General features: G+C 40.6%; 1 protein-coding gene across 1 annotated transcript; it reads right to left on the reverse strand.

The window, feature by feature from the left end:
• Positions 1 to 15,508: 15,508 nt before the first annotated feature.
• LOC111915950 (uncharacterized) lies at positions 15,509 to 16,837 on the reverse strand. The gene is made up of 6 exons (XM_023911580.1): positions 16,668 to 16,837; positions 16,393 to 16,584; positions 16,201 to 16,312; positions 16,122 to 16,133; positions 15,878 to 15,976; positions 15,509 to 15,601 (listed from the first exon to the last, which is right to left on the reverse strand). The coding sequence occupies exons 1-6, from the start codon at positions 16,835 to 16,837 to the stop codon at positions 15,509 to 15,511; spliced, it is 678 nt and encodes a 225-aa protein (XP_023767348.1).
• Positions 16,838 to 22,567: the final 5,730 nt, after the last annotated feature.

Consider the following 22,567-nt stretch of genomic DNA (forward strand, 5'->3'; position numbering starts at 1 on the left):
TAAATCATGAGTCGGGTAGTTCTTTTCATGCTCTTTCAATTGTCGAGACGCATATGCGATCACCTTATCTCTTTGGGTTAAAACACAGCCCAATCCAACCCCAGACGCATCGCTATAAACAGCGAAGTCTTCAACCCCATCGGGTAGAGAAAGTATCGGTGCCTCGCATAGTTTCTTCTTTAGTCTCTTGAATGCTTCTTTATGCTTATCACTCCAAGCATAAGTAGCTCCTTTGTGGGTCAAAGCTGTTAATGGACTAGCGATCGAAGAAAATCCTTGGATAAACCTTCGGTAATATCCGGCTAATCCTAAGAAGCTTTAGATCTCCGTGGGACTTTTCGGTTGTTCCCACTTCATCACAGCTTCGATCTTCGCTGGATCAACCATTATCCCTTCTTGGTTGACCACGTGACCCAAAAATTGGACTTCACGAATCCAGAAATCACATTTGGAGAATTTCGCATACAACTTCTCCTTCTTCAAGACTTCCAAAACTTCTTGCAAGTGTCTGCCATGCTCCTCTTGGCTTTTTGAATAAATCAGAATGTCATCTATGAACACTATCACAGATTTATCAAGGAACGGATTACAAACTCTGTTCATTAAATCCATGAATGCTTGGAGTATTGGTTAGTCCAAACGACATAACCAAAAACTCATAGTGTCCATATCGCGTTCTGAATGCAGTCTTCTCTATATCCTGCTCTCTTACTTTCAGCTGATGATATCCTGACCTCAGGTCGATCTTTGAAAAATAACTGGAACCTTGTAGTTGATCGAATAGGTCATCAATCCTTGGCAATGGATATCTATTCTTTATTGTTGCCTTATTCAGCTCTCGGTAATCAATGCACATCCTCATGCTTCCATCTTTCTTCTTTACGAATAACACCGGAGCTCCCCAGGGTGATGAACTAGGTCTAATGAAACCTTTGTCCAATAACTCCTGAAGTTGCATCATTAGCTCCTTCATCTCCGTCGGTGCTAATCGATAAGGTGCTTTTGCAATTGGCGTTGTTCTGGGCAACAAGTCGATACGAAATTCTACTTGTCGATCGGGCGGTAATCCAGGAAGATCTTCGGGAAATACTTCCGGATAATCACACACAACAGGAATATTTTGCATCACCTTCTTTTCCTTCTTAGCGTCGATCACGAATGCTAAGTATGATGTACACCCCTTGGTCAAACGTTTTCTGGCTTTCATTAGAGAAATGATCCCAGAATTTACTCTGCGTTTATCTACGTACACCATAAACGATTCCTTCCCAGGTGGATTCACTTTCACTATTTTCTTCTTGCATAAAATTCCAGCGTTGGCGCTAAGCCAATCCATTCCCAAAACGATGTCGAAACCGTTAAGTTCGATAGGCAATAATTCCTCGTGGAACTTATTCCCATTCAGATCAATTAAGATGTTTTTCATACGATGGCTAACAGGTACAAACTTGCCACTAGCAACTTCGACTAATAAAGCATTATCTAGTCTATCAACGGGAAAAACTAGTTTTCTACCAAATTCATGCGATATAAAGGAGTAGTTGGCTCCAGAATCAAATAAAATTTGGGCAGGCAATTTGTTAACGAGAAAGGTACCTGAAGCGACATCAGCTTCATCTTTAGCAGCTTCCAGTGTCATCTGGAATGCTCTCGCCTTTGGCTTTGGCGGAATGTTGGGTCTTGCTGCTTCCTTCTTTTTCGGACAATCCCTTGAGATGTGCCCCTCCTCACCACAAACATAACAAACATTCTTGGTGAAGGTGCAGTCATTGGCATAATGCCCTAGCTTTCCACATTTGAAGCATGTGGTTTCCCCGCCACACTTCCCATGATGCTTTTTCTTACACTTGTCGCACCATTTCGCCTCTACCTTTCCTCCACTTCCTCTCGAACTAGACTTCGAGAATTTACTTTTCTTGCTGGACCCTGAAAATCCATCGATTTTCCTTTTCTCGCCAACCTCTGACCTTTCCAGACCTTTTTCCCTGATCTGAGTCTCAACATTTCTAGCAGCCCAGATGGCGGCTTTCAATGTGGTTGCTTGCTTAACCATTGGACCATAGTCCGCTGGTAGTCCAAGGGCAAACTTGTTGACCTTAGAGAGTTCTGTAGGCACCAAATATGGGATAAACTTCATCTTTTCCGTGAAACTTGTAGCATATTCAGTAACGCTCAATTTCCCTTTCTTCAAATTCTGAAATTCATTACTGATTTCCAGAAGGTTCTGCTCGGAGCAGTATTGTATTTTTAGTTGTTCCACAAAGTCTTCCCAAGACATTTTGCTTGCTTCTCCCTTGGGCATAGAGTCAGCTAACAGCTTCCACCAACTCAACACGCCAGATTTTAGCAGAGGGATCGCAAGAGCGGTCTTCTGCCTGTTGCTGCATTCGCAACTTTCAAACATAGTCTCCATTTCGGAGACCCAGTCCATAACTTGCACCGGCGTCGGGCTTCCGGATAGACATGGTGGTTTGGATGCCATGAAATCCTTATACTTGCACCCACGACCATCATTTCCTCCATACTGGTTATTGCGTCTAACCACTGGTTGTTCGTCTTGACCAATGATTCCACTAAAGTTTTCTCCTTCAGATTGCCCTCCATTCTCCTCGGGCTCTTCCGCTTGAATTGACGGTTCTTCACGATTCTGCCTAAGCAGGCGTCTTGTTTCTTCCATCTGACGATCCAACATCATTTGAATCATCATTTGTACACCAGCCATTGTTATCGGCTCAGGTGCATCAGCTACGACAGATACTTGTTGAATTACAGGCGGTTGATTCCTGTTTTCATCAGCATTTCCAACTCCGCTTCTTGTTCTCACCATTTTTGATCTACACACCGCATAATTTCACCTTATTACTCCAAACGATTACATGCTAGTTCTAATATCGTATACACACGCTTAGAATCCTAAACACATAAACCTTCAGATCCGGTTGGCAACAAACCGTAGATCCGAACAAACAATAGCATATATGGCAACATATAACATTTAGCACATAAAAGCATTTTAGGCAACTTTCCTAAAATAAACTAGTGCTCGTGTCTAAAATTTATCAGACACACATCTCACAATCTCCATTTAGCATCTTAAGTTTAAGTCTAGAAATCCTAAAAATTCCTAGTTCGCTTAAACTAATGCTCTGATACCAACTGTGACATCCCCAAAATCTCGACCAAAAAAGACCGATTTCATTTATGCTTTTTAAAACATTTTCAGAGTAAATCCCTTTGATTTTAAAAGAGATGCGGAATTTGTTCCCAAAAACAAAACATGATAAAATAGATATTTATCAAAACATTTCATATAGAAATATGATTTCATTTCATGATCAAAAGTCGGGATGTCATGTTCCGATATAGATCATAAAGCATAAATGATGATATTACAAGTCGTTCAACAAATATATACATATGCAGACTTGTAAACAAAAATGACTTGATGATTCGCCCATCTTAAGCTCTTGCGCCACTTCCTGTAATACAATTAAACTGAGTGGGTCAGGCTTGGGAGCCTGGTGAGCATATAGGGTTTTCAAACCCACAATAATTATATTTAATTTCATCAATCAACAATAAACCCGATTACCCATTCCCGTTATCCTCACCTTACGTTCCTAAAAATAACGTCTATTATAAGGAACTTATTTCAGGATTTTCATCGGGACGGACATTACTGCAGAGGGGCTTCCTCGACAATAAGTGTCCTATAGGCAACCATGTGGGGGATAGAGTACACCGGTGAACACGTCGTTCACAACACCTACAGGTAATGAGCCTGCTAGTGTTCCACAGGACAGTCTAGAATAGTCCGTGGTCGTCATCCATACTCTGCTGAATGACTAGAATAACACCAATAACACCGAGGCCTCTCATCTGTTTATTTCACACCAATTATCTACTCATGTTCTACCCAACATATTAGTAGATAAAAATATACATTTTTATACATTGTTTAAAAACTTGTATAACATGCTTTAATCAATACATATTCCACATAACAGATGAGACATACACACATAACACGTATTTCATAGAGAATATACATTCACACATATAACCACAAAATATATACACGTAGCACGTATTTTATATTAAATACTTCATAATATTGCGTTGGAGAGAAAATAACTACACACTCACTTGATTAGAAGATGATTCGACAGCACTACGGCTTATAGAAGTAGCGTCTCTCCGTAGATCTGGAAGATCTTCACAAAAACCGGCTCCTCGCGGGCAGGGCTTCGGCTCGGGAATAACGCTCTTCGGGATTCTCGGGGCTTCGGATCTCGCTTCGGGGCTCGGGAATGATACCGGGGCTTCGGGGTACAATCGGCACGCAAAACGAGGCAAAGGACTAGAGAGAATGCTGAAATTTGCAAAGGAAACTCGGCTGCTTCAGATCTCCTTTTATAGGTGCTGAACCCTCGCACGTACGCGGGGCGTACGCCTCGGTGGTCGTCAACGCTTACGTCATCGGTCCATCTACATCATTGCATACGACTCACTACTCCATAGAACTCGAGTGCCCTACGCTGTACACGGGGCGTACAGCAGTACGCGCTGCGTACTTCGGATAGACCGCCTCATCCTTCTTCGGATAATATCGGAGATAAAAATAAATATTAAATATTTATTAAACTTCAAAAATTCATATCTCCTTCATACGAACTCCGTTTTCGACGTTCTTTATATCCACGCGAAGGTGAGACTACGCTCTACAACTTTCATTTAGACTCCGTCGGCTAATTTTGACTTTTATTTTTATTAATTATTTTTAGAAGGCTCGGACAGGTAAACTTTGTTATAAAATCATAACTTCTTCGTCCGACGTCCGTTCTCGCCTATTGTTTCATCGCTTCGCTACTAACAACGAGATCTTCGATTCTCATTTAGATTGTTTCGGCTAAAAACCGTTCGATCTCAAATCGAGTATTCGGGCTGCATACCGCTACGTCAAAACTTAAAAAAATCATAACTTCCTCATACGAAGTCAGATTTGGGCGTTCCTTTTATGCACGCTCTCGGTTTAACGAAATCGACGACTTTCTTTTAGACCGCTAAGGCTAAATATCGCTCTAACTTAAATTCATATTTTACGTCACTCGGCGTCGTGCCGGTTCTGCCGCGAAACTTCGACAGGTCATAACTTATTCGTTATAACTCGGATTTTGGCATTCCTTATATCTCCGGAATCCTTGTTTCAACCACTACAACTTTATGCAAAGATATCGGGCTTATCTTACACTTTAATTTTGACGCTTTATTTTATTCTTAATTTAATTACATCACATAATTAAGCAAATAAACACATAACTCACATAATTCACAAATTCACAAATAATACATTTTATTATTTCAAATTGGGGTTACAAAGGTTAACCTAGACTATTACATTGCTAAAAATGGCAATCCCAGAAACACGGGCGTTACACTTACCGTGGACTTCTTTAATGCCTTTAACCTTGTTGACAGATCCGCATTACTTCATGAGGTCAGATTGAGGTGTCTGTCTATTTCCTTGTGGGTACAATTCATATATGGTCAAGTAGCAAGGTTATATCTTGGCAACACACATATCAGGTCTTCTACTGGGGTTCAACAAGGAGACCCTTTAGGACCACTTCTCTTTGCCATTGTGTTGCACCCGCTCTTGCATAAGATTAGAGACAATTGCAAGCTTCTTCTCCATGCATGGTACTTGGATGATAACACACTTATCGGAGTTTCAGAGGAGGTGGCCAAAGCATTGGACATCATTACGGTGACTAGCCCAAAATTGGGCCTTCAGCTGAATATCAAGAAAACCGAGCTCTTTTGGCCCTCGTGTGATGGTAGGAAGTTACGGCAGGTACTATTTCCGATGGACATCGGGAGGCCGCCTTTGGAGGTGAAAGTTCTTAGGGGAGCTGTTAGTAGAGATGCTAGTTTCATTCGCAACCTAGCCATAAAGAGAGTCGAAAACGCTTTGAATTTGATGTGCCTTCTTCCACAATTGTCTGACCCCCAGAGTGAGCTCCTTCTTCTTCGGTCTTGTATGGGTATTGCTAAGCTTTTCTTTGGGTTGAGGACGTGCCAAACCGCTCACATGGAGGAGGCGGAAATATTCTTTGACAATGGATTGCGCGGGGCGATTGAGGACATTGTGGTATGTGGGGGCCCTTTCTATGGTGACACACAATGGCGAATTGCTTCCTTACCCATTAGGTTTGGGGTTTGGGTTTATACTCGGCATTAGAGGCTACATCCTATGCTTTTGTTGCCTCAAGGGCCCAATCTTGGGTATTGCAAGACCACATCTTACGGGATAGCGGTATATATGGTATGGATTCTGATTATGATTGTGCCTTGGCATCCCTTCGCAACAAGCTTCCATATTTTGACCTTAAAAATTTTACTACTAAAGACACCGCCCCCCCTAAATCCCAGAATACACTGGCGAGTGCCTTTTTTTGTAAAATTGTCCAAGATATGGAAGTGCATTTCGACATGACGGCGAGGCAGAAAGCGGTTTTTTAGTGCTTACGTGCACCATATGCTCAAGATTTTCTTATGTCTATCCTTATAGATGGGTTTGGCCAACACATATCTCCCTTGGAGTATCGTACTATTCTCAAATATTGACTCATGATTCCCATTTTCCCAGCTGACGAGATATGTCATGTGTGTCGCAAGGCATGTTTGGACTCTTTTGGAAAGCATGCAGTTCACTGTAAAGAACTCCTGGGGTTCAAATACAGGCATGATATGGTTAGGGATGTTTTGTTTGACATATTTAAGCGTGTCAGGGTTTCCGCTAAGAAAGAGGCACCTGTTAATTTCTTGACTGACCCGACAGAAGGAAGGTCAACCCTTAGACAGGCTGACATTTTGATTTTTGGATGGGACGGAGGGAAAAATGCATGTGTGGATCTTATAGGGGTATCCCCTCTCGTGGGCCTGAGGGCTGGGGGTTTCACAGTGGGACATGCTACTTTAAAAGCAGCCACAGGCAAAGTCACCAAACATGAGAGATCGTGCCTGGAAAATCAACACGTGTTCATACCATTTGCATTTGATACGTTTGGTTCCCTCGCACCGGATGTGGTAGAGCTTCTTAAAAGAGTACAACGAATCATGCATAGTAATGTTATATCCCATAGATCTTCGGATTTAGTCTTTAAAAGAATTAGTTTTACCATTGAAAAAGGCTTAGCGGCACAACTTGTTGCTCGTTTGTCATCTCACTCATTGTACGATGACAAGTAATTTCTAATAGATAAAAAAAATTGTCATTCAACCATAATGTTGAAACTAAAAATCCTAATTAGGGGAAATTAGGGCAAAAAAATCAAATGAAAAAACTATAAAATGAAATGTGGAATAAAAATTAGATTAAAATTACCACAAAATTACATGTGGGAAAATAAATTAGAATGTGACATGTGGAAAAAAGATCTTTATTTATTAGGAAGGATAAGAAAAGAAACTTGGATTCATTACTTAATAACAATGGATTTACAACTTAATAATAATGAATTCACAACTTAATAGTTGTTAAAACATATATTAACATTAGTAAACAACATAAGAAGTATTAAAACATCAAATTCATAGTATAACATAAGAAAAAACAATCAAATAAAAATTGAAATACATGATGCAAATATGGTGTTGTTTCACTAAAGATCAGAGAAAAAAAAGATGGAGGTGAGTTGACGGTGCTTCAGTGGAGCGGCAAGGCAATAGTTGTGGTGACAGTTAACATCGATCTCAGATCTAGCCTGTCAATCTAGTCGGAGCTCATAGATCTAGAGGCCTAAATCATAGATCCATAAGCGAAAATCATAGATCTAACATTAGAGATCGTAGATTTGGACTGAACCACTTCAGATCTGATGAAAACAAAGGATTTTGGAGGTTGATGACATACATAGACGGTTGGTAGAGGAGGTGGTGGATCAGATCTTAACATATATGGTAGTCTTTCATGGAGACCGAGATTTAAAAAATGGAGGCAAGATGAAGATATGTTACTGGAGCTCACAGATCTGAACATTAGTGGTGGCAAAAATCATAGATCTCACCGTGCGTTGGAGCCAGTAGTGTTGGATTAGTGTCTAAGTCCATAACTATTTTCGTATGTACTTGACCCGATGGTGCATGGTCCTTTTGGGTTGCCTTCACCAAAGCAACTTGATAGGATGAATTATGGAGAGGAAGGATTAAATATGATTTATTAATATATTATGAGAATAATATATTAAAGGAGAAATCATATTGTTTAATTAATATTAGTCAAGAATTAATTGGTAATTAGTTTTGTGACTAAAAGAGATTAATTAAACTTAAAGGACTGGAATTGTAATTATAAGATAATTGTAATTTGGGCCATGGATTGCCTTGTATTAAGGAGTGGACGAATTCTATGGGGAAGCCCATAAGGAAATCGTCCAAGGCCTTAATTAAATGAGTCCATGGGTTGCTTAGGGCTTAAGCATCCAAATTAGGGTTTCCTTGTTAGATAACCCTAATAGCCTCCTATATATATAGATCCCTTATGACCTAAAAACGTGGACAAGCAACCTTCTAGGGTTTCACACGTTTTTGGGTAGCCTCCATCCTCTCTCCTCTTCATCCTCTTGCTTATGGTGTTTGTGAACCATTAGAGGAGTGACATTTGTGACTCTAGGCTTTCTAAAGTCAATACAAGGAGATTTGGGATTGTTATTGCTACATAACAATCAAGGTAACATCTTAAACCTATTCTTATGTTAATATGATTACTTGTATGCTAGAATTAGGGTTTATAGTCTTGGATAACTTGCATGTACAATAGAGAAACCTAGATCCAAGCATTAGGGTTTGTATGAGCACATAGGATGTTCTTAGGACCAAAACCCATCAAGTAGATCTAGCATAGTGGGTCAAAGGAGGAGGAGTTGGTGGAGTAGATCTGATATAGTGGTGGAACCATCGTTGGACAACGGAAAATGAACCATAAAATCTAGATCTAGACTTGAAATGCATCAAATACACCAGATATGATGCACATTTGGTGGTGTTTCACCAAAAAGACGAAGAGAAAAATATGGTGCCAAACTATGATGATGATGATGGCCAGAAGCGATTTCGGTCAATAGCAGTAGAGAAGGTCTATGGTGGCGGCGCCGGTAGGTAGCAGCAATGGTGGTAGTTGATGATGATAGTGATGGGTTTTGATCAAAACATACAATCAGATGTGTTCATGCAACCCTCATTGAAGATCTACGTTTTCTCTAATGAACATACATTAATGAACAACAAAGTATAAACCCTAGATCTATGGATAATAATCTAAAATCACAAAAGAAGGGTTATGATTCATACCTTTAATATTGTTATTGTAAACAATCTTGAATCCTTGCTTGAAAGACCTTTGGTAGCAAGTGCCACAAGTGTCGTGCCTCTAATGGTTCACAAACAAACTCAATCAACCAAGGAAAACTATAGAGAGAGTAATAGAAGAGAAATTTCGATCCTTAGGCTCTTAGAAGAGTCATAACCGAAATATAACCCTAAAGAGGGTTTATATAGGTACTAGGAAGGTATTGGATATGGCAGGTGTATCTAAGTTAACCTTAATCCCTTAACTTCCTCTCTAACGCATCCAAGGCACCCTCAGAGCCCAAGGAAACCCTAGAGATGATCTAGATTTCGTCCCCCCCCCCCTTTAGGGAGGTTCTAGAATTGTCCAATGCTCAAATATTGAACACTATCACCTTTAGTCCATGTAGTTTTAATTAACTCATTTAATCCTAAAATTAATTTCAAATTAATTTCTGATTAAATATTAATTAAATAATATGATTTCTAATTAATATATTATTTCCATAATACATTAATAAATCATTTATTTTGATTTCTAATTAATTTATTAACCAAGTAATAAATTAATAAATCATTATTCTCTCTGTAACAGTCATCCTATTCAATTCCCAGGTTTAAAGGCAACCCAAAAGGACTGTGCTACTATCAATTCAAGTTTATACCAATTATAGTTATGAGCTTAGACACCTAATCCAACAGATATATGGATGGTTTGTGTTTGAGCTTTTGAAGGTGAGTGAGAGTCTTCAGATGCAAGAAAAATGTAACACTTGAATCTTGACATATTCATTATTGCCCCCCTTGTGTATTTATAAGTTGCATTTTAGTCCTGGTGTAGTACGCGGGATGTACCATATGGTACGTTTGGCGTATAAGCTGTGAAGCGAGTACGCGGGGCATACCACATGGTACGCTTAGCGTACTCATGCGAGGCCATGTTGGGATTACGGACACGTACATTGGGCGTACATCTATGTACGCGGGGCGTACAAGTGATTTAATGAAAACCCTGATTTCGGGGTTGGACACTATATAAACACATTTACAGATCATGAAACCCTCATTTCTCAACGTCTACTATCCTTATAGCCTTATACACAAAACCCTAAACCTCTCATTTGTGTTTTGAACTCATTGTGTACATCTTGGTATGTTTTAGTTCCTATTCCAGAAGGAGTTTCGTTCAAGGTTGTGGATCAAGGAAGAGCTTGTGGATCCAGATGCTCTACTTCATTTCCAGCTTGTATGAGAAAAAAATCTATGACCTTTCCCATTAGAAGTTTAGACAGGTCCGGTCTAGACGGTGGGCAACTCGGGCGGTCGCCTAGGGCCCATGTCTCTAAGGGGCCCAAAATTCCTAGAATATATGGTATATATAGAGAGAGAGAAAAAAAAATCAACTTATCTAAAAATTCTAGGAAAAATATTTTACTTTAAATTAGTTGTTTTTGTAATGTTGTGGCCATATTTTTGCGTTTAAATTTTAATAGTAAATTTTATAATGGTTTGTCTATTTTCAACTTTAGGGGCCCATTTATTTTTTGCCCTGGGCCCACTATATCTTTGGACCGGCCCTATTTAGATCAAGTTTATATGAGTTTTGGACCCTTTTTGAACCCGTGAATGAGATCTAGTAGTTTGATACCACTCCAAGAGCTATAAGTTGCCACTCTTGGTGTTTCTAAGGTTGAAAGTCCATAAAGTTGGCACCTTTAGGGTTTAGAATCACCCATGCATGAGATTATGTCCATTTAGTGAAAGTAAAGTGCTATATCTTGATGTTGGGTCCTTTTGGGGCATGCAAAGTCACCAAGTCAGTAAGTTTATGGTTCTAGATGCTTATTAGGGTTTAGATCTGTGGTTTGGACTCTTGGTCTTAAGCATTAAGAGCTTAAAGTGGGGTTTGGCTTAATGGGTGAGTACGTTGAGCGTACAAGTCTATACACACAGCGTACAAGCCATTTTGCGTGTATGCTTAGCGTATAGCTGAGTACGTCCCACGTACTCAGTCTGTTGGGTTTTATATTTTGGGCTTCAAGATTGGGCCTTTCTTTTGGGCTTAGGCGTTCGGATTCTTGTTGGGCCATCCGAGTGAAAGTGTTTTGGACCAATAGAATGGGTGGGCTTTAGGGTAAGGCCCATGTAAGGGTTGAAGGCCCAATTTGGAAAATTGGGCCATATGTGGGCCTTGGATGATTAACTGTTTTTTGGGCCTTTCGGATTGTGAGTTTGGGCCTTTGTCTTGGACCAAACTAGGTGAGGGGTAAATGGTCTTTTTACCCCAAGTATGGATTTTTGGATATAGATTGGAACCCAAATATTAATTGGGTGTAATTTTGTATTGATAGCTCGGGGATTCGTCGGACCAGCAACCATGGATTTTCAGTGAGATTCAGCAGTCGAGGTGAGTTTCCTCACTTGTTTAGCAGGTCTAAGGCACCAATGTCGGCTTATTGGTTATGTTAGGATGCTAGGAGTCTTCATGAACCTTGCATGTTTTATGAGCTGCTATGTATACTGAGCGGGGCTCGATGTCGGGCGAGGCCCGATGACTGAATTATTTAGTTTTTGTAATATGTAGTTGTATTCGTGAGATAGTTAGAGGGAATTAGTGGAAGTTCCTTCTGCAGCTGATGGCGGAGAGTGGTATGGAGTTTTCCCAAGGAAAATCTAGGATGAGATCTAGTGCTGGGAGCCTTAGCTATGAGGAAAACTCTATGGATATAAAGTAACCTGGTTAAGTCAAGGCAATTCTTGAGGAAAGTACGGATATATGTGGAGGTAGTATAGGCTCGTACTACTGGAAGAAGAGGATCTGTACTCGATTTAAGGAGAGTTGCGATGAAGCCAGGGAGCTTGTGGAGTTTATGATTCCCCTATATATATATATATATATATATATATATATATATATATATCGATGTGTATTCTGATGGTTTATATGGTCTATTTTCAGTATCGTGACATTGAGAGGCAGACTTGTTGGCAGTTCTGGTGCTGGTGAGGGTTCAGGCTCATGGTGTGGAGCTGGGCAGCTCGATAAGCAAACTAAGGAGTTCATCTCGTCTGAGATTACTCATTGTATTCTTGATCAGACTCATGTGATATTCGGCACAGTCAAGGAGGGTATTCTAGAGGTTTTGTATGAGAAACTGAGCTCATTTTGTTTTGAAATGATGGCACTAGTAGGAGCATGTTCTTTGACATTCAATGAGTTTCGGGTATGTGGAGCTCCGGAATATCATGGGGAGAAGGACCCCATAGCAAGCAGGCGGTGGTTAGAAATTGTTGCTAACGCCTTCCGCACCAGTCGTAGCCCCAAGGGGGACATCGTCAGACTAGCTTCCTGCCTTTTGAAGGACAGGGCATGAGACTGGTGGGAGGAGGTAGGACGTGCAGTGGGTGATGATGTTGTTGACATGATGTCATGGGGTGATATCTCGACCAGGTTTCGAGCTGAGTTTGCACCGGTGATTGAGGTGCATTAGATGGCGCGATACTTTCAGGATCTCTGCCAGACTATGGAGACGGTGGTTGAGATCACCGCGATGTTTCGGGAGAGGGCGCTTCTGGTTCATCAGTATGTGGCAGATGAGGAGATGAAGAAGGAAAGATATCATGAGATGTTGAGTAGTGACATTCGGCAGTTTGTGATCCGATCCAGCTACAAGATGTTGGAGGATATGATAGTGTGAGCTAGGGAGAGGGAGATTGATCTGGAGATGGAGAAGAAGAGGAAGTCAGATTCTATACCGAGTGTTGAGAGTTCGGGAAAGAGGCCCAAGGTATCTTAGTCTAGATCGAGAGGCCACTAAGGTCAAAGCCGCTGTGGTAAGTGCCGCAAGGCACACGAGGGACCGTGCATGGTTGGTGGTTCTGGCTGCTTCAAGTGCGACCGGACGGGTCATTATAGCAGGGATTGTACTGCTACCACCACCCAGGGATTTGATCTGATTTTCTTTCATTGCAATCGAAGGGGCCATAAGAACGCCCATTGTCCGAGTTTCGTTGCAGCAGGACCGGTGTCAACACTCGCCCTGCAACTCTTTGGATTACTGATGGACGCCATAGTCAGGCATACACACCTGTTGTGAAGAGCAAGGCTTTCTAATTGACGGCCAAGGAGGCACGTGCAGCTCCTGACATGGTGATGGGTATGTATCTTCTCCTTATCTCTTTATTCATATTGAATTGCTTGCTTATATTTATGTGTTTTATTTTAGGATCGTTCCTTATGAATGGTATTTCAACATTTGTATTGTTTGATTCAGGGGCTACCCGATCCTTTGTATCATTCGCACTTAGAAAGAGATTTGTTGGAGCTCCAGGGGAGCAGGATTATTGTCTTCATGTTGAGATTGCTGATGGTAGGTCTGTTTGGGTTGGGAGAGTTCATCGGGGTTGTACTCATCAATTGTTCTATGAGTAGTATTCGGTGGATTTGGTTCCTATTCTGTTGTGTGGGAACAAGGTTATTGTGCGCATGGATTGGTCGAGCCCTAATGGGGGTAGTGATCAATTGTGAGCAGCAATTGGTTCGGGTTCTTCTTCCAAGTAGGGGAGAGTTAGTGGTTCATGGGGAGAGATCTCAGTGTGGGCTGATTTTGTATTCAGCGGCGAGGGCCAGACGTTATTTCTAGCAGGGTTGTTCTGGTTATGTTGCTTATGTCATGGATACCCGGGATAAGGGTAAGGTGACCATGGATGATGTGCCGATCTTGCAGGATTACCCTGATATATTCCCAGAGGAGTTGTGTGGAATGCCTCTGGAGAGACAGGTTCAATTTAGGATTGATCTGGTTTTAGGTGCGGCTTCGATAGCCAAAGCACTATATCGGTTGGCTCCTCCTAAGATGTAGGGGTTGTCTACAAAGCTGCAGGAGCTGTTAGACAAGGGATTTATTCGATCGAACACTTCACCTTGGGGAGCACCAATTTTGTTTGTAAAGAAGAAGGATGGGTCTCATCGTATGTGTATTAACTATCTGGAGCTGAATAAGGTACTGGTGAAGAATCGTTATCCACTCCTGAGGATTGATGATCTTTTTGACCATCTTCAGGGTTCATCTTGGTTCTCCAAGATTGATTTGCGATAAGGTTATCATCAGATGCAGGTCTGGGATGAGGATGTGCAGAAGACCGCTCTCTGGACTTGTTATGGTCATTACGAGTTCGTGGTGATGCCTTTTCGGCTCACCAATGCTCCAACCGTGTTCATGGATCTCATGAACCACGTGTGCAGACCGATATTGGATCTGTCTGTGATAGTATTCATTGATGATATCTTGGTTTATTCCAAGACTTAGGAGCAGCATGAGGAGCACTTGAGGAAAGTGCGAGAGACATTGAGGAGGGAGATACTTTTCGCAAAGCTCTCCAAGTGTGAGTTCTAGTTGTGTGAGGTGTAGTTTCTGGAGCACCTTGTCAGCTAGAATGGTATTTTGATCGATTCGGCCAAGTTTGAGGTCGTGATGCAGTGGGAGGTTCCGAGATCTCCATCTGAGATTCGTAGTTTTCACTACTAGAAAAACAGCTTTTTACGACGCGCAATGTGTGTCGTAAAACACTTAGACGACGCGCAAATGCGCGTCAAGAAAGGCCCTGTCATAACGGAAGCGACGCGCATTTGCGCGTCGTCTGTTTACGACGCGCAGTTATGACGCGCAGTGCGTATCAAGAAAGGCCTGTCATAAATAAAGACGACACACGTGTTTATGAAACGTAATGTGTATCAAGAAAGGCCCTGTTATAAAGGCAGACGAAACGCCATTGCGTGTCGTAATGTTACGACGCGCCTTTACTACTCGCAATGCGTATCATTAAATCTACTATCATTTGCATGTCATAAATTCCAGCTGCCAGTTATATACCCCTGTACGACGTGCATTTACGACACACATTTACAACGTGAATACACATAATAAAAGACAAATATATATATACCAAAACATTCATTTTCATCTAAACGTCAAACAACTTACCTAACAACATTACATACATGTCAAGTTACCTTAAGTAATTACTAAAAGTTAGCAAAAAACATGTACATGTGTGTCAAAAGACTACCTAGCATTACAACACATGTCAAAAGACCATACCTAGCATTTCATTGTTAACCATAACATTGTTTTGCGGATACATTGTCAAAATACCATAATCATCGATAAATGAAGCCTGTAACAAACTCGGACCATTCTTCACGTATCTCATCGATATCATTAGTTGTGTACTCAACTTTGCCATCCCCGATCTGTGAAAAATTTTGCATATTGTTTTTATTAATAAAAATTAGCATATTAACGTATTTTGTACCAGTAAGTTGCTATATTTAACAAATAAGAATAAAATGTAAATTATTTTTTCTTAATAGGGCATTATACTTTCAAATGAATGAAAGCACATTTTATTTTTGCATGTAACCTAATATTTCAATTATAATTGTGAGAGTAGGATGCCATAAAATGATCCTTTTTCAATTCCGTTCGTATTAAATTATAGTAATGAAAGTAGAATGTTATATCCTTACATTGTCTTTGACCAACACTTCAATTCCTTCTTCCACCATCTCCTTCATGAACCTTAGCATGTAGTAGCCACATTCGGTACCTCCAGGCTGAACTGGACACTACACAATTACATGTAAAATGGTCATTGCAATTGATCCAAAAAATAAAGTTAAAACTACAATTTCAATAAGGAATTAAGTGCTGACCGTAACATTAACCCAATTTAGTTTAACCCTTTTGTTGGATCCACTTTGTGTAGCGTACAGAACCATTGACCTATAAAAAACATCAACAAATAGGTGTTTATTGTATTCACATCAAATGATTTGATAATTTATATTACTTGTGAATGAACAATTTGCTTCAACTGCATATTGAAATTGGCAGAACTTAAGGAATCTAGATAATAGCAAGTATCCGATTTCATGTCGAGTACACCCAATACCCAATGTCTTCTACAAAAACCACAAACAAAATTAAGTCAAATAATTAACATAATTGCAGTCATTTTCAAAATAAAATGTCAAAATCAAACCCAGGATTGTAGGGCATAAAGATGATTTCATTGCCCTTTCTTTTAGACAACCAATCTGCTAAACCTCTGCTTGCATCGTCAATATTCTTAGATTTCCCTTTACGCGTACTTGGTGAAATTAATGTCGGGTTCACAAAGCAAATTCCATGATCTCTTTCTGGGGAGCCATACTTCATTTTTTTAAACAATACCCTGTTATCATACAAACACTAAATTCATTAAACAAATTTTCTTTTAAGACACAATGATATTTAAATTAAATTTCTTGCACTTACATCATATAAGACACAATAACAACACCAGTCAGCTCATCCATTGTAAGAACTGCTTCAAAATCATCCCAATTTAAGTACGTGTAACTATCGTACCCAAAAAGACCGTTCTCACTCTGCACTTTTATAGAATCAACCTTTGTAACTTGTCCATCAACCATCATTTCAGTCATTTTCAAAATACTACTCTTCTCAATCCTTATCCTTGTCTTCATGTGTGCTCTGGTCCACCTTGTTTGCAAGGTCACATTTTGTTTCTCTTTCTTTTTAATCTTCTTTTTCTAATCCATTCCCTTCTTCCATATCATCCACTTCTTCCACATCACATGGCTCTTTTTGTTCATGATCAACCATTTTTCCTGTCCCCTTTTCTTTCTTATTACTTCCTATTTCTTCTTTTAAAGGTGTTGCACCTTGCTTCACGGGTGTTGCGTGTTTCTTCACTGGTGTTGTGTGTTTCTTCACTAGTGTCACAAGTTTCCCCACCACTTTTCCATACAAAAATTATCAAAAATATAGAATGAAACAAGATTCATTTACTGAAGCTGAAAAAGAATTCACTCAAATATCAGAAAAAATAAGAAAACCAAGGGAAAATCTGTGAAAACTTTGTATGTTTTAAATCTGTGAAAATTACCAGGTCAGAGCATCGAATAACTAAGTGTCTTGGCCAACTTAACATGTGTCCCAGTGCATCTTTGACCTTCACAATGAACTCCTCTTCAAGTGGAATGGGTATTAAAGTTTCTCCTTGAAAAATTGTTTCCATCATAACTTCAATGTTTTCATCTGTTACATAAACGAAAAAAATAATTAAGATCCAATCTTCTAAAAAATGAAAATATATAAATAGTAATAATGCAAATATTTTTCAAAATACCCGATGCACTATACTTCATTATGGTTCCTTTAGCGACTACATTTGCAGCAAATTCAACCGCAAGAAGACATGAATTATCCTACCAAAATATAGTATGTTAGTTTGTAGAAAAGAAAATTCTTTAAATATATTTTTCATAATTGTCTTCAAGGACTTACAAGTGATTCATCCCGTGGTTCTTTTTCAACATCTTCAATGACGCCCTCTACTTGGCAACTTGCGGCTTCAGAAACATTAAGTACACCTCTTTTTAGTTTCTCCAAGTCATCTTCAAGTTTGTTGATTCGTTTATCTACCCTCTCGTTCTCAATGTCCAAGTAATACTTAACATTCTTGGGTAAATAAAAGTATTGTTGTGACGTTATAAATTTACCCATCCCTCGTACACGCCCACGTTGTTACTGAGTACCCAAGGCCTCTGTAAGCACATCATGTGTTCCACATGTAACCTCTCCAAAGCTTCCAGATTTCTGCAGCTCATCCTGTAAAAAAATTAGGACAAATGTTAGAAAATAAAATGGGACAAATGTTATTTTTTTATATATATTTGGCATTCAATGAAACTTACAATTTTATCAACAATCATCTTGACATCTGATTCGTATCCTCCTGTCTTCAACTCTCATGCTTTTTTCCACAACAGTGTCCTATCAATCTCCTCTTCCGTCTTGCCGGTTTCTTGCATCTAAATTATCAAGAATAAAAAAGTCAATTAACATAAATATATACAAATAAAATAATCAATACTTAGTGGGAATCATACGATGTCATTAATGAGTCCGGCATATCCTTTTCTGCTCAAATGATGATTGTATTTATGATGTGCACGAGTATTTTTAGCTTTTGTACTTTTCTCCTACATTAAAAACATTAAAATTGTAACTACAAACTTTTAACTTTCCATTTTTTTGTAATTCTATGGGATATAAATGCATATAAGAAAAGTTTAACCAACCTCCCACTTTTTTGAAACTTTATGGGATACAAAAACTTTCAAGTCTTCTTTCTTTATAAACGGATAATCTTTCGGAGGTTTGAATAGATTTACCTTGGGATCTTTACTTTGGTTCTTAATGAACTTGGCATATAGATAATGCTTGAAGTTTCTCCATTTCTTCCCGATCGATTGGAGAGTTTGCTTCCGGCTCTTTGAGTCAACTACAAACTTTTCCTGAAACATAAAAAAAGGGTTGGTTAAAAAACAAATCTAAACAGGGACAAAAACAGAAACAACGACAAAAACAGGTAATAACAAGAAGAAACAGAGACTTACCAAAACATATTGCCATAACCCTTCCTTTACTTATTCACTAACTTCCAGCCAAGACGCGTAGGTTATGGGAACCATTGTTCTTGCAACCAAACCCTTAAAAGTAGACAGTTTTGTGGCTTCCTTTCCAACCGGGACACCTTTTTTATTGTAAGTTATTACAAGTTCCACTTTATTAGCTTTTGCCTTATATATCAGTCCTCTTTGTTTGGATTCTTCATCGTGATCAGAAGCTGAATCCGATTCCATGTCACAAAAATACAACCTATTTCAACAAAGATTCAAATAAAATTAAGTACATTGTTAATTGTTGCAGTTGGAAAAAAAATTAATCACATTCAAAATCTGAAATATAAACATACCAAAACTTTATTATTCTGAAAAAAAATATTTAAACTAATATGCCCTTGCCATCCGGGCGCGTACACAAAAAATCATCATCAAGGTCTAATAAAGCGGAGTCTTGTGTTAAATCAAAAGTAGCATCAAATTCCAACATATCATCAGTTTCATCACTTGATCCATTGTAACGCCCCAAAATACGGGCCAAAATTTTCATTTTTAATTAAGTGATTTGCAAAACGTTTGTAACAAAATATCATTCGACCATATCATTTAATAAAACATGTCTCGTGTCTGTAAACCAAAACGTAAATCATAATAATATCAGAGTACAAATCCCAGAATGTCTCAAAGTGCGGAAAAACAAGAGCGTGTGTGTGATATGCCGCTACCGCGCCAGCTCCTTCCCCTTGGCTGAAGAGGTACCTGAAACAACAACTAAAAACCGTAAGCACGAAGCTTAGTGAGTTCCCCCACTGTACCACATACCATATAACCACATATCATACATATATTTTCAGGCATATCTGGGTGCCTGACCTACCCCTTCGGTCCTCTCGACCGAATATTAGCTAGCATATCTGGGTGCTGGCCTCCCCTTCGGTCCTCTCGATCGAATACTAACTAGCATATCTGGGTGCTGGTCTCCCTTTCGGTACTCTCGACCGGATGCTGGGGACTATTTCACCCCCTACTACTACTACCATATAACACATATCACATAATCTATCTAGCATGGCTGGGCATGACTGCCCCTTCGGCCCTATCGACCGGTAAACCGGGGACTATCTCCCATATTGTCACTAGCACATAACATCATATCATACTAGCACATAAACATAACACAGGTAGTAGCAATCCTAGATGAATATCACAGAGACAATCATCTAATCATACAACTACTACTGGTGGGACGACATTGTAGTCGTAGACCCACTGCTACTAGAAGGTAACTCACCTCGAAAGTAGCTGCTGAAAGTCTGGTTGCTAAGCGCCTGACTGCTGAACCGGTAATCCTCCGGCAATAAATCATGAACATAGATTAGACACTCATAAATACCCTTAGGTCAAATGACTGACCCTCCCCTGGTCCAAGGTCAACTCCTTAGTCAAAGTCAACTTCCAGTTGACTGCACTCGCCGAGTCATGGCATACACTCGTCGAGTCCTTCTCCTACTAACCCGGTCCTACTCGACAAGTCCTTCTTCCAACTTACCGAGTCACCCTTAACTCACTACTTGGTACAATTGAACCGACTCACGACTCGACTCACCGAGTCCAAGAACAACTCGTCGAGTCCTCACGAGCAGATCTCCTGCTCGCTTCCAAATCCTCACCAAAGCATCTTTTTTTTTTGAGGATTTGGGTTTCTGGGACTATTGCTACACGCTAAATTGCTAATTCCGCGTGCAGATACGAAGGGTTGGACCTCCAACACTTAAACCCCTCTCACTCAGTAACAGTTCATCTGACTCGCCGAGTTTGAAGAACAACTCGTCGAGTACCAGGCAATCTTCATAGGACTCGCTGAGTTGTTCATCCAACTCGTCGAGTCTAAGGGCATCTTCATAGAACTCGCCGAGTCCCTTGACCCATTTCCCATATAGACCAAATATGAGACAAGCAACGCTTCAAAACCATAGATCTATGTTCCTAGGGCATGCTTATCACGTAAAGTTGCAAACTTTACGTGCATGCATGGCCCTACAAGCTCCAAAAGGCAAATCCAAGCTTTTTATGAGGTCATACACTCAATGGGGACCTCAATCACTCCAACCACAGAAACTTTATACTTCTAATACGTCCATAATGTCTAGATCTGAAGTCCTTTCGGATCATTAAGCACAAACACAAGGAGTATGGTGTTTTAGGGCTTGAAAACCACCATTTTAGGGACAAAAGGGAATCTAAAGAACTAGTGATCATGGTAGGGGCTTTTCTATCTGAATGGAAGCCTCTTGCAGTGTAGATTACGGATCTACCTCCCCTCCTTACACACTACAACCTCTTTCTTCTTCTTCTATGCTCCAAACCTTCTTCACAAAGCCAAAATCACTCTCAAGAACAAAATGGGGGCTAGGGTTTCTCTCTTCAGCTCTCTAGAAGTGTTAGGGACAAATGAGGCCAAGTTAGAGCATTTAAATAGGGTGAAAACACCCGGATTAGGGTTTTTTCCCAAACAGGGTCTACTCACCGAGTCCGAGAACCGACTCGCCGACTCCAAAGTTCAGTCCCCGCGTCTTATTCCGCTCCTACTCAGCGAGTTGGTCCATCAACTCACCGAGTCCAAGGCAAAAATGCATTATTTTAAAAATGTTAATTACAAGGAATATGTACCGGGAACCGGTGCTACAAATCTCCCCCACTTATCTTAAACTCCGTCCTTGAAGTCTGCTGCTCGATCCTAAAACAACTTGGGGTAGTGCTCCATCATCTCTTCCACCGGCTCCGAAGTCCACTCCGATCCCTTCTGGTGCTGCCACTGCACCTTCACGAGTTCCACCCTTTTGTTCCTCTGATCCTTCGACTTCCTGTCGAGGATTGCCACAGGTTGCTCGATGTAATTCAGGCTGTCATCGACCTGAATATCCTCCAAAGGCACCACTACCGAGTTGTCCACCACACACTTCCGCAACTGAGAGACGTGGAAAGTGCTATGGATCTGGCTGAGTTCGGCTGGCAGGTCCAACCTATACGCCACCTTGCCCACCCGGGCTACAACCCTGAATGGCCCGATGTACCTTGGGCCTAGCTTTCCTCGCGTTCTGAATCGGATGACGCCTTTCCATGGCGACACCTTCAGAAGAATCATATCCCCGACTTGGAATTCCAAGTCTGAATGACGCTTGTCGGCATAACTTTTCTGCCGACTCTGAGCAGTCTGAAGCCTGCTCCGGACCTGCTGAATCTTCTCTGTCGTCTGGAGCACCACTTCGGTGCTTCCCATGACCCTTTGGCTAACCTCTCCCCAACATATCGGGGTCCTGCATCTCCGTCCGTACAACATCTCGAAGGGAGGACGGTCAATACTCGCGTGGTAGCTATTGTTGTATGAGAACTCAGCTAAAGGAAGATAGGTATCCCAACTACCACCGAAATCTAGCACGCATGCCCGCAACATATCCTTAAGAGTCTGGATGGTCCACTCACTCTGACCGTCCGTCTGCGGGTGAAAGACAGTGCTAAAATGCAGACGAGTGCGCAACTCATCATGAAACTTCTTCCAAAACCTGGAAGTAAAACACTTCTCCGTCTGAAATCACTGATACTGGCACCCCGTGTCGCGCCACTATCTCCCTGATATAGATGTCGGCCAACTTCTCGGCCGAGATGCTCTCTTGAATCGGGATAAAATGGGCGCTCTTGGTCAATCGATCCACGATGACCCATATAGAATCCACTCCTCGCGCG

The sequence above is a fragment of the Lactuca sativa genome, chromosome 2 (genome assembly GCF_002870075.4).
Source record: "Lactuca sativa cultivar Salinas chromosome 2, Lsat_Salinas_v11, whole genome shotgun sequence".
In the NCBI taxonomy this organism is placed as follows: Eukaryota; Viridiplantae; Streptophyta; class Magnoliopsida; order Asterales; family Asteraceae; genus Lactuca; species Lactuca sativa.

Coding starts and splice junctions, on each gene's coding strand:
- LOC111915950 (XM_023911580.1), bottom strand. CDS start 16,837: ATGACTGAAATGATGGTTGATGGACAAGTTACAAAGGTTGATTCTATA. Junction 16,585..16,667: donor GTTATTGTGTCTTATATGAT/GTAAGTGCAAGA, acceptor GTATGATAACAG/GGTATTGTTTAAAAAAATGA. Junction 16,313..16,392: donor TTTATGCCCTACAATCCTGG/GTTTGATTTTGA, acceptor TGGTTTTTGTAG/AAGACATTGGGTATTGGGTG.